This window comes from Alosa pseudoharengus, unplaced genomic scaffold (assembly GCF_046254945.1).
Source record: "Alosa pseudoharengus isolate Yale_2024_CS ecotype anadromous, Long Island Sound unplaced genomic scaffold, YU_APseudo_1.1 YU_APseudo_1.1_scf_14, whole genome shotgun sequence".
Classification (NCBI taxonomy): Eukaryota; Metazoa; Chordata; class Actinopteri; order Clupeiformes; family Clupeidae; genus Alosa; species Alosa pseudoharengus.
In genome coordinates, this window is record NW_027468609.1 from 27,371,135 (window position 1) to 27,384,177 (window position 13,043).

Sequence of the window (13,043 nt, forward strand, 5' to 3'; positions counted from 1 at the left end):
AAAAACAAAATGGGGAACGTGTTTGGGAATAGCATCTGGCAGAGCCTAAGAGAGGGCGAGGCTTTTAAAGCAGAATTACTGCTGGGATTTGTGATGGATTGGAAATAAAAGTGTGCGACAGGTGCAGGAGAGGAGGATAAAGGAGAGAAACATCTCATCAATCAGGAAGTTAGGGAGAGAACGAGGGGAAGGAGGTAGGGAGGGAGAGAACAATGCTGGACCAGAAGAGGTCCGTCTTCTCCAAGAGTTGGTCACTCGAGCAATTACTTCTTTTAATAACCACACGGATAGGGAATACACAAGTCAACCTACATCCCTCTCCAATCACCAAGGCAACCATTTCAATTTCAAGTTTCAACAATGAAGAAAACAAGAAACAACAAACCACAGTGTTCTTCTCACAACAGTTTTCTTCAGGGTACCAGCCGTTATTTTCCATCAACAAAGTGTAAATATTTGGTTGAAGTAGGGAACAAGTGATGTGAGATACATCTGTGGGAGAAAATTGACACGGATAACAGGTGCATAAGCCATCTGTTCCTCATTGTGATCTCAGTGGATAACACCTAACACTGAATGGAGTTCATGGAGCCTAACACATCTACTTGTGAAATTAGGACACAGCCATGCATTCATTTATCCTGAAAGGGAAGGGGTGCCAGGTAATGTGTTTAAGGAAAATAACCTCTTGCACACACAAGTAAATGCAAATAGCATGCCCCTAACCTCTAATTGAAGGGGGTTAGTGCTGCTGTATCATGGTTAACAGAGAGCAGTGAGGGGGGGGGGGCACTTTGTGGGGAGAGAAGAATTAATGTAAGCAACAGGCAGAACTGGTATGAACAGTGGCATTTGTTATTGTTAAGGCAATCCGATGGGCATGGCTTCACACAGAGGAGTCAGTAAACTCGAATGATTGGAGACAGTTGCTTGGAAACAAAAAAGCTGAGATGCACTTGAGCGTGATCAAGAGTATGATGAGTGTGGAGGACGAGCGAGGAGCCAAAGGACAGGAAGTCAGTGACGTCGACGGCTACTTCACTTCCCCTGCATATAGGTGCTCTTGTGCATGCCCTCGGCTACACGGGGGGCTCAACAACACATGGGCCATGCTTGGAGCTCTCAGAAACTCTAAATCTCTAAAAACAAGCAATAACTGTATTTCTGTGGTTTTATTTTACCCTGTGTATACTTATTTGTGTTGACATGACATAATAATTTCAGCAATCTACCAGTGAGTTACAGTGTACATAGACTAGGTAGAAGACACAAAGTGTGATGCATATGGCAGTAAAGAGCTGTTTTTTACATGCACATGATGACAAAAAGAAGACAACTGAGGTCATGTTTGTTAAAACAGGAGACAGCACATTTTGTCTTGCACGCCACAGAAATTATTTGGAACCCTGATTTGTATATGAGTGCAGTTGTCTCTTCTCTTTTTTATGATTACGGTCATCACCAACTGCCAGAACAGGATGTATTTATGGCTTGCTCAGAATGTGAACATTATTGCCACCATACATCGTAATGCAGTGCAGTGCAAATCTGATCCACTTTCTACACTTTTCACATTTAGTCTGTGTATCCAAAATATGGTTCTAGGCTACTTTTATCAAGCAAAGAAGCTACTGTGTGTAAAGATTATAAGCTATTGTACAGGAGATATTGGGGGGAGGGAACAAATCACTTTGACCTTGAAATAATATGTCCACAATTTGACAGCACATTTAGTCTTTTCTCAGATGTGGGCTGCAATGAAAGGATTCTCTTCCATTTCAGGTAGTCACATGCCAAATTGTATGTTTAGTTGCCTAGATACAAAGGGTGGGTGAATGATGCAGAAAGACTCGCCTCAGTTTGCTTTTGTTGGAAAAAGTGTTTTCCCAGAACAGTGAACTGCAAGTTTAAACAAGTACCACTCTGCAGGCTTGTTTACCATTCATCTCCAAAAATGATGAATTCAAATCACAATGATATAAGTCTTTTTAAATATTTCACCCAAACTGTGCATAAAATGGACCTTTATCATAATACATTAGTTTTAATTTCATGTGCAGCCAACAATATTGATTTTGTTGAATTTTATTTATTAGAATGCCTGATGGGCATCAAAACAATTAACAAAACAGCTGGTGCCCTTTTTCTTAGAAAATAAAAATTAAATAAATATGAAAATATCACTTTTGCATGTCTGGAGTTAAACGTTATTGTTATTTGCTTTATTGCTAAACTTCTTGTTTAAGCTTAAGGAAATGAGGAATGCAGCAAGATGAATAACTAAGTGATTGCTATCTTAGGGCCTGCTGGTCTTGATTAGAACATGTATTATCAGATTGGATCCATTCAAAAGCAGCCGATGTGACAATTACTGCCAGAGAGATGCCATCAGAACACCTTAAAGTCTACACACAAACAGAGGATGAAAAAGGAGGGAAATTAATTGAACTATTGACTTTTTAATTGAACTAATGACTTTTTTTCTTTCCAGATGTGTTTTCTTTTTCTTTCCTATTTCTTATTCTCCCCTCTAAGTCTAAATGGATACTCTTTCGTTCCACCTTGAATACCAAAACCTACATGTCACTGGAATACTTCTTTAAGCCAATGCCCATGCACGGTGTCACAAATAACAATTAGGAACAATAGTACATGCCCTGGAAAGGGTGTTTGACACACACATTCAAACACTATTTGAGGCTCTTTGAAGGTTAAGCTTCTATTCCTTTAACTTGTGAGCTCTATCAATTACTGTGATCACCTGTCGTTTTGACCAACATAGTTATTGCGGTGAATTCTTTGATGGGTGCTTGAAAAGTAAATGGCTTCTTGAGAACACTTTAAAAGAGGCTGTATTATCAGGACATGTGGTTGTTTCCATGGAGTTTCGCAGATATGACTCACTTTCCTTCCTAGTAAAGTGTACTCTCTACAGAGAAACCCACACATGCATTTTCATGCTCGCATAGTACCAAAGACTATATGATAGATATAGACTATTAGATAATGTCCATACATTAAGCCTCATATCTCAAAACACCCTAGAGTGTTTTCCTTGTCAAATTTGTATAAAAACAGTGCCTTCAGTCCCGAAGTGTTTAGCTAAAGAGGCTCCATGCAGAGAAGGATCCTAAAAGTCTTAAAATCTTAATATAAACACTTGAGTCTCCCCCCTTTTCCACCTCTCTGTGCCGTTATGGAAGCTGTTGCATTGAGAAAGAGCCAATCCTTTTATATGCCCCTAGAAGAGCTGCTATTAAATGAGCTTTATTCTCACAGCCCTGTCAGCCTTCCATAACTCTTGCTATGCTTTTAGCAATTGGCAGGATGTGCCCACTGTGAAGCACTTCTGGCAATGACTTCAGCGATGGCTTCAGGGTTAAGGCAGCTTGTCCTCTGTCTTCCTCAACTGCGGTCTGCCAAGACAGATGCAGCTCCATAGCAATTACACTCGTCACAAAACAAAATGCCAATTGTAAGAGTAATGAGGACCACAGAATGCCACACAAAATAAGAGAAATGCAAATATGTCAACATAACTTATGGGCAAATATTATATAAACCCTCGTGCTGCTTTTCTGCTTTTATGTCATTGCAATCAAAGCTTCTGTGTGTGTGCGCGAGGGAATTAGATATATGCAAAACATTGCATGTCTGTGTAATAGGCATAAGACACAAGGATGTTAATCCCTTTAATAGGAATACCTTTCCTTGCTGGCTCGATTAAAACATAGATATGCTGATGGACTGATTCCACACACTGATCTATTGAGTAATGGAAATCAATTCCTGCTCATTAAATCTTTTTTTCTGTCTTAGGTCAAGGAAAGTTCAAGCTAAACCTTGTAGAAAATATGTGTGTGGTGGTTTAATTGTGAAGCCATCGAGTTATTAACACTATGTGTTGCTGTCTATATATCTCATCAATAAGCAGACTGATTCATGCCTTTTTCTTTGATATGTTGAGCACAAATTCAGCTTTAGATATTGATACTTAATCATCAGGCTTTAAAATGTAGAGGTGGGGGGGGTCAACATTCTAATTCAGAACACTGTATTTGGCGAAATCTCCACATTTTAACAAATAGTGTGCCAGTGAGAAATAGCAACAGAGATACAAACAAGTGCATCATGATGCAGCTCTATTATCCTAACAATGAGGATAGTGATCTGCCCACCCAATCAGGATTTGTGTCATTAGTGGTCATTTGCTTTTGCCAAAGCAGTAACTGGACAGAGAGGGTATTTGAGGAGAGCAAAGGAACACATTTTGTGGTCTTCAGTTTTAGAGCATATAACTTCCAACAGAAAGCACACACACACACACACAGGAAAAATGTGCACCTTCTTTGATTTGATTTGATTTGCTTCGCTACTGCTTTGGATAAGTGTCTGCTTTTGTCAAAATGAATAAAGAGTGAAATAATAATGAGTCAGACTAAAGTTTTATAGGCTATTTACTCCTTGGCAAAAATGGCAATGTCTTCTTTCCAACAGAACCATTTTTTTTGTCACTCTGGAATGGATTGACCTCTGTGTGCGACTTCACAAATCTCACTGTCTCACTGTAGCCTCCTTCAACTATTCAATATTTGCGACTTATCATTGTTGACCACTTACAGTTTACAGTTACTCTAAAATAACTCAGATACCTAATATTTTGAATTCGGATTGCTGTATGTGGATCTGAATAATTGTAATCAATATTAAAACGCTTCTTGTAAACCTGTCTACCCCAAAACACCCACATAGCTTAATATTCCTTTTTAAACCCCATATTTACTGATATTTGGAAAACCTGAACATCTTTGTTTACATATATGGCCTATATTTGCCACAGCTATTTGCTTGTATGTAATTCTGTCCATTAGAGTTTAGTCTACCACATTTTCAAGTCATTGTCTGCATTTTATTCAATTCAAGTTTCCCTAAAATTACTCAACACTGTACCCAGGAGGATTCTTCTGAATGGCTCCCAATCAATGGGTAACCAATTCCTTTCCTGGCTGGATATTGAAAAAACTAGATGTACCGCAGAGCGGTACAAAATATGACCGCCGCCCAGTTCAGCACATTTTTTCCACAAAAATAAATCACGCTGAAAGGCCTATATGATTCTAACTGTCTCACTAAATTGCATTATCCACACTCAATTCTCACTGATATCTGCTAGACAACAAGTACCAAAACATGATTAGTTCATAGATTTCACATGTAAAATTAATTTTATACAACCCCACCTCCATCTTGCCTGTTCATAATTCTGAGAAATTCTTGAATTGTGTGCATGTGTGCATGTACATGTTTATGTTATGTGTGTGTGTGTGTGTGTGTGTGTGTGTGTGTGTGTGCGTGCTTGTGTCTGTGCCTGTGTATGTGCCTGTGCATGCTAGCGTACATATGTCTACTGTGTGAGTATGTGTCATACGTATGATTACTGTGAATGTATGTGTGTGTGTGTGTGTATCTGTTTGTGCACATGTGTGCACATGAAATTGGTTAACATGACCCCTGGAGGCAAACATACGGAAAAAAATGGTCATCCTAGTCCCTACAGTTCTCAAGATATTCACAGAGAACTGTGTCTGCCCTACCCTCCTTTCGGGGGGTCCAGTCCAGCGGGGGGGCTACAGATAAAAACGAAAAACGAAAGTTCCATGCTATCCATGTGGGGTTACATGCCCACCAAGTTTCGTGTACCCCGGTCTTTCAGTGTCCCGGGAATCATTGACGGAAATTTGGGCATGCGGAAAAAAAGAAAAAAAAAAATCTGACTAAACCTATATGACCGCCGCTTCGCTGCGCGGCGGTCATACTGTCCTGACCGGATAGTTGCTTTTGACGGACAAGGAATTCGATGAATGAGAATTCAGAGATGACCGTAACTGCGAAAGATCCCACCCTCAATTTTATCCAATGGCCGTTGCGCTTACTGTGTCTGATGAACCAAAAGGCTTTCTAAAAACATCGACAGATTAAAATCCCGAAGTGTTTTTGTAGGCCTACTGTGCAGTAGGCGATCTTGTAGTATATAGCTTAGGTCTTCTGTTTCTGTCCTCTTTCTCTGTAACTCGGGAAACAACAACGGAAGAATAGAAAATGGCTGCATGGGGCGTCAAAACAAATGGTGCAGAGAAAATATGAATCAGACACTGCTTTCCCCAATGTTTTGACACATTCGTAAAAACATATTGATGATAGCCTACAGTTAGCGGTTGTGTGGCAGTTTACTTAAATATGAGATTAATTAAGTGCTGGAGACAAATGCTGGGAAATGGCGAGACTATCTCTACGGAAACTTTCTGTATTCTGTCTATGTATTTCAGCATTTATTTTCCTTGTCATCACTTTCCAGGTAATGTTCCAGCTCAGGGATAACTTTTTGGTGTTTTTGAATGTTCAAATATCTCACTGAGATTACTTTATGTGCCGCAGCTGTGTACTTATTTCTTGTCTTTTTGGTACACTTAACGTAGCATACTTTTAGGTCTCTTCCTTGGTCTGCTCGAATTCTGACTTGCGCTTGGACTCTTCTCCTGCCTGGTATTTCTTTCCCTGCCCTTCCTTTTCAACCTTACTCACCAGCATACTTTAATTTATTTCTGTAGTCAGCAACTTTCCTGCATGCACTCTTTACTCTCACAATCTTCTCTACACCAACATTGCAACCCCTTGGAAACCCTAATTGATTGTTAGACTGTGTTGTCTTGAACATCTTTTTTTTACTGTAGGCTATGAAACAACATCTAGTTTATTTCACTGTGAGCAAATGTTGGCAGAGATTTCTTTCTTCCTTTACACAGACTTACCTTTTCTTATTTTGCCCATAGGTGGCGGAGGAGTTGGGTCAATTTGATGACCCAGTACACAGATGGGAAGCGCAAGGCACTAGTGATTTGTTGACAGATGAGAAGATAGCCAGAAGCTCAGAGGGCCATTACCCAGTGATTGTGTGGTGGTCACCTCTCATTGGGGAGCAGGGACGACTTGGGGAGTGTGGGAGAAACAGATGCTTCTTCACTGTCAATAGATCCTACCATGCACTCCCCTCCACTCACGCGTTCCTATTCTATGGTGAGACAAACAAATTTTATTCTGACTGCTACGATTACAATGCATATGAATGCCATGTCAATGCCTTTTAATGAACTTTTTAATGATAAGAAATCACTCAATATTACAGTTATCAAACAATATGTTGATTTCAGAAGTTAAACCTGTTAAACAGTTTAGTGTTTCATAAAGTAAAAGAAAATACATGTTATTTGAGATCAGGAATGTTTTCTCTTTTTTATCATAAATTAATGAATATTTTGGAAAACAGCCCTGGCTCTTCAACTCTAGTGGGAGTTCAAGCACAATTATCCCTCTAAGAGGCTCAGAGAGTGCTGTGCCTCTGAGCTGCCAATGCTTGTGCTTTTCCAGTAGACTTTTTTATTCTCATGCTAAATATAGGCTACCTAAATCCTAATTAAATATGAATAAATAAGCAGTACCATAAGTTATACTTTTGTTTCCCTATTGAATCAGGGCTACTTTGAAGTATTTGGATAATGTGTTGCAAATGCCAATGTGACATCCATGGCACTCTTCATCTCTTATGTTTCCATAGAAACCCCATATCCCATAGCAACATAAGGGGGAAATAAAGCCAGACACACAACCTATCAACACGTGTGTACTTTAAGGAAATTGTTGCTGTGTAAATTCTTCAATCAACATTATGGTCAAATATTCCTTTTGAGAAGTTTATTGTTTATCAAAATGTCATATTAGCCCCAACAGTTGTCTGTTCTCAAGAATGGCAATGTATCAGCATAGTGCATGTTCTTCAGTTCTTCAGTAGTAAACAATAATTGTTGAGCTGACTTCTTAGTCTGGTTTAACTAGACCCGAAGCCACATCAAAAACTGAGTTGGGGGCAATAGGTAGAGCCAGGCTAAACTTGCATAGGCCTATGCCTGTTTGTACAATGTTATTGACATTCAGAAATGTATATTGCAGTACTTTTGCCAGCAAACAGTATAAATGCTTGGGTACTTTGGTAAAAAGTATTATATTTTTAACCTGAATGTGTCATGGCATGGTACATTATTTTCAATGTTTTCAGGTAGTCACTCTGATCACAAAACTCAACACGGGTCACTTTGCATTTAGACTAACGATCAGTTTGAAGTTATATGAACTGGTTAAGCCTATTGATATGGATGATGAAATAATGCAGTGGAGAGGCGAAATGGACACACTGGTCTTTGTCTTGTCTTTGCTTCATTACTTAGTCAAGTAAGACTGCCTTTACAGACATGTACTTTTTTCACTTTTCTCAACCATGCTAATGGATCATGATTGGACACAGCTGGTTTGACACCTACCCTGTACAGTGCTCTCTAATTGCCGACATAAAGAGATGGGAGGTTTCATCGAGATGTCTCCGTTAAGCGGTAGCTGTGAGAAACTCCTATCTATCAGAGACTTTTATTCAAAAATAGCCAACCTTCACTGCTGTGGCAAGACTGAACCCACATAGCAACCGCCATCAAAGCCTGTTAAGGTTCAATCATTGACCTGCCACGGCAGAAACTTTTCAACTGACGTAAAGACATGCAGCTCTGAAAAACCATTAAACCTTAAAGGTTAGCTTCCATCGTTTCTCTTGCACAGTGTGGTGTAAACTGTGCAGTAAAAAGGTGTTCTCGACAAGTAACCATGTATTGTTTTCATTCAAAAATGCCATTCATTCGTTTTTTCTTTTTTTATTTCAACCAGGCACTGACTTGAATATCGAGAACCTGCCTCTTCCTAGGCAGGAGCACCACCACTGGGCTCTGTTCCACGAGGAGTCGCCCAAGAACAACTACAAGCTGTTCCATGAGCCTGTTATCACCCTCTTCAACCACACAGCCACCTTCAGCCAACACTCCCACCTCCCCCTGGTCACTCAGCACCTGCAGAGCCTGGACAGCCTCACCTCCCACATACACCTGGTGCCCCTGGCCCAGAAAAACCATCTGAGAGCCAGGGTCCTGGCACCGGTTGTGTACGTGCAGTCCGACTGCGACCCCCCGTCGGACAGAGACGTGTACGTGGCCAAGCTCATGCGCTACATCCCGGTGGACTCGTACGGCCAGTGCTTGCACAACCGCGACCTGCCCGCCCACCTACAAGAGTCCACTGCCATGGACGAGCAGGGATTCTACGACATCTTGGCCCGCTACAAGTTCATCCTGGCCTTCGAGAACGCCATCTGCGACGACTACATCACAGAGAAGCTCTGGAGGCCGCTGAAGCTAGGCGTGGTCCCTGTCTACTTCGGAGCCCCCAACGTTCGACAATGGCTACCCAGCAATAGGAGCGCTGTGGTAGTTAATCTAGACACACCACCAGAAAGACTCGCTGAATATTTAAAGAGCTTGGATGACAATGACGAGGAGTATTTGACATATCTGGAGTGGAAGCGCAAGCGGGAGGTGACCAATGAGGTGCTGGTCTCAGAGATGAAGTATCGCCCATGGGGGGTGCAGGACCTCACCCAGAATAACTATATAGATGCGTTTGAGTGTATGGTGTGTGACAGGGTGTGGGAGAACATCAACAGACACAAACAGGTGTGTATATGTTTGTGTGTGTGTGTGTGTTGTATTAGTACGGAGCCCCTAAGGGGACATGAGCAAAAAAAAATCTAAAGTTTAGTTTCATGTGCTCACGTGAAACTTTAATGTGCTCACCTGAAACTTTCATGTGCTCACGTGAAACTTTCATGTGCGCACATGAAAGTTTCACGTGAGCACATGAAAGTTTCGTGTGCGCACGCAAAACCTTTTCACATGAAACTTTCATGTGCGTGTAACGGATGCCAGCTTGCTTAGCTGTGCTTGTGGAACGTTGGTAAACCTCACTCCCCGACGCCTCAAGAGTGCTGCTGGCATGCGAACCAGTAGCCTGGGCTATTGGCTCAATTGTTAGCGCACTTGCCTCCCGATCTGAGGTCATGCTGTTCGCGTGTTCGAGTCCGGGCGTGTGCAGGGCTGAATTGCGCAGGTTCAACACAACGCAGGTTACATGCGCACATGAAAGTTTCACGTGAGCACATGAAAGTTTCACGTGAGCACATGAAACTAAACTTTAGATTTTTTTTTGCTCATGTCCCCTTAGGGGCTCCGTATATTAGAGCCCTTCATTAAGAAAAAAAATGTTTGATGTTCAGGGGAGATGTGGCACATATTCCAGTCCATGTGGCCATAGAGATCGTGGCTCGATTCTGACCCATTGTCATATCCAAATCCCACTCTATCTCTCTCTCTCTCTCTCTCTCTCTCGCATTTACTTCCTGTCAACTGTATCTACATAAAGACAAAAGCCCCAAAACAATATTCTTCAAAAAACAATAAATGCCACATTCAGTTCATTGTGGCCCTATTCATAACATCACCCTTTGTATTGGAAGCATGAACAGCAGACTGAAGAATGTAGTGAAATAAATTGGACTTTTGGTAATTTTGTAAATGGCTGTGATTGTAGTACTTACTCCTGCATTTCTTTTTGCTGTACTTGATTGTAGGGCCTACAATCAAAAACCTGGCAAGCGGAAGCAAACCACTTGAGATGCCCTCGACCAAGGCTTTTTGACTTTGATGTAGGTCCACCAAAAGAGTCGTCGTTGAGAAATATATGGAGGCCAAGTTATGACCAGTCAGTTAAAGAGGCCAAAGCAATGAGACGGTTAGTTGTAAAGAACAAAAATTTTACTGTTGCAGAATTTTGGAAAGAGGTGTTTAGCTTTTAACTGTATGTAGAATGGAGTTTGACAGTAAAGCTAATGACTTCTAATGTTTACCCTAAGGATTGTGCACATTTAGTTAATTGCATTAGTTGATTGCAAGACATCATTTTTTTAATAATATTTGACAATGAAAAGCAGTATTACCAACACATTTTGCACTATTCTCACTAAACACTAATGTACCTCACATACTATGCACATTGGCTTTATCAGACAGCTGTGTTTTAACAGAACTGATCTCTTAAATGCTTTGAAATACACGTAAATCTGTTTTGTATTGTTGCTTTTTCACATCAAAATAATTCTTATGTAACTTCAATATAGTATAGGAAACTTCTATTTGAAAATAAAAACATTTTGTCAATGTTTTTACTAAAACAGTAAAACAGTCTGTATTTAATTTCTCTTCAATGATGTGTCCAGACACTACACCAAAGTGTATAGCTTCCAGTACAATGAAGCAGAAAATAAATGTGGGCAAACACCAGATTATTCTGTAATAGAGCACTCTTGGTATACAAACTTCATACACATCCTGAAATGTACATGTTGCTTATGGTCTTACAGATACAGTATGCTCCAGAATTATTGACACCTCTGCAGAAGTTGACTAAAAACCGGTATAAAAAAGTGATTTATTGTAATCTCACAATGAAAAAAATTACGAAAAATCCAACCTTGAAGGGAAGCAATTTTTTTAAAATGGGAAATCTCAAAAAAAAAAAAAAAATATTAGGGGGCTGTCGTGGCATATTGGTTAGGGCTTCGGGCTTGGAACCGAAGGGTTGCCGGTTCGATCACCGATCAGTGGGAACGGCTGAAGTGCCCTTGAGCAAGGCACCTAACCCCTCACTGCTCCCCAAGTGCCGCTGTAGCAAGACAGCTCACGTCTCCGGGTTAGTGTGTGCTTCACCTCACTGTGTGTTCAATAATTCATGGATGGGATAAATGCAATTCCTCTTTCTCTTTTGAACTGACTAAAAATCTCCGCCTCGTCACATAAATCTCCGTTTGTATCTCTTTAGACGCAAACGAACAAACAGAGTTTTCCCAAAAAAACGATCAAACTCCGTTTGCGGGGGGATAAAACCTCCGTTTGCATCTAAATGACCGGGTCAAACGCAGAAAAACATCACCGGTTGTATCGTTTTCATTGTCGTCTAAACAGGGTCTAAATTTGCTTCCCATCAAGGGTGTATTTTTCCCTTTTTGTTTTCATTGTGAGAGTACAATAAATCACCAAAAGATTTTTTATACCTGTTTTTAGTCAACTTTACCAAAGGTGCCAATAATTCTGGAGGGTACTGTAGCTATAACATTAGATTTGAATGCAAAGGACACATTCCAGAGGTTGTAACTGTAGTAAATTATATTTCCACTTGGGGGAGATGTTGTGCTCAGAATGTAACGGACATAAGGAGAGAAACCTGTTAAGCATGGAATGTTTGTTTAAGAGTATATAGTCCCTGAACGCTTACATTATTCCATAGAGTGCGTGTCTTCACTGTTAAAAGCCATGCGTATTTATTTATTTATTTATTTATTTATTTATTGTCGCTGGCTGGTAGATTATATTATTTTGGCTCGTACATGCAGTAAAATGAACATGAATGCAAAACTTCCTGAATGTGAAAGCTTGTCATCTTTCACAGTCTAGTTCACTTCTTGTGTGCAAATTTTAACAAAAGAGTTGACTTGTCTGAGAGCAGTTCAGTTCAGTTCAGCTGAGTCTGCTTTGACGGCATCACAAACTTACTAAGGAGCCCTTAATAAAAAGCTTGTATTCTGTTCAGTCCCCCCCCCCCCCCCCCCCCCATCCCCCTAGTGAAATCTAGCTCCTGGCCTAAATCCCCCTGTGATGCGATGGCAGCCAGGACTCAATATGAACAGTTAATACTCTAAATCCAAATCCGACAAATCTCATTGTTCGAAAGTTCCGACTGCAGCAGTCAAAAACCTCCTCCGTCCCGCCACAGACACAACCAAACAAACATCTGGTCATTAGTTGTGGGGGTGGAGGTAAAGGGAAAGAAAGAGGCCTGCATTTTTTTTTTAATCCTTCTGAAATAAGACATAGATTGCAAATTATAGTCACAAAGATTATACTTGCATGATGACTGATATTGCACAACTGAGTGATATAATCTTTGAGGACATATTTTGACGTGCACGGTGGTCACTCACTCTCAGGTCTCTTTGTGTCATTATGACCTACAAATGCCCTTGATAAGAGCAGGAGTGTGACTAGACCTGTGCGGAGTGC

The 13,043-nt window shown here is 40.6% G+C and overlaps 1 protein-coding gene across 1 annotated transcript; it reads left to right on the forward strand.

Annotated features, from left to right (window-relative positions):
- The first annotated feature begins 5,931 nt into the window (after positions 1-5,931).
- pofut3 (protein O-fucosyltransferase 3) lies at positions 5,932-11,383 on the forward strand. The gene is made up of 4 exons (XM_076284468.1): positions 5,932-6,355; positions 6,831-7,074; positions 8,767-9,605; positions 10,559-11,383. Exons 1-4 carry the CDS (start codon positions 6,275-6,277, stop codon positions 10,781-10,783), a joined length of 1,389 nt encoding a protein of 462 aa, XP_076140583.1. The 5' UTR covers positions 5,932-6,274; the 3' UTR covers positions 10,784-11,383.
- Positions 11,384-13,043: the final 1,660 nt, after the last annotated feature.

Excerpts from the sequence above, each read along its gene's own strand:
- pofut3 (XM_076284468.1), top strand. The coding sequence starts at position 6,275 with ATGGCGAGACTATCTCTACGGAAACTTTCTGTATTCTGTCTATGTATT. Across the intron at positions 6,356-6,830 it reads TCCTTGTCATCACTTTCCAG|GTGGCGGAGGAGTTGGGTCA; the intron begins GTAATGTTCCAG and ends TTTTGCCCATAG. Across the intron at positions 9,606-10,558 it reads ACATCAACAGACACAAACAG|GGCCTACAATCAAAAACCTG; the intron begins GTGTGTATATGT and ends ACTTGATTGTAG.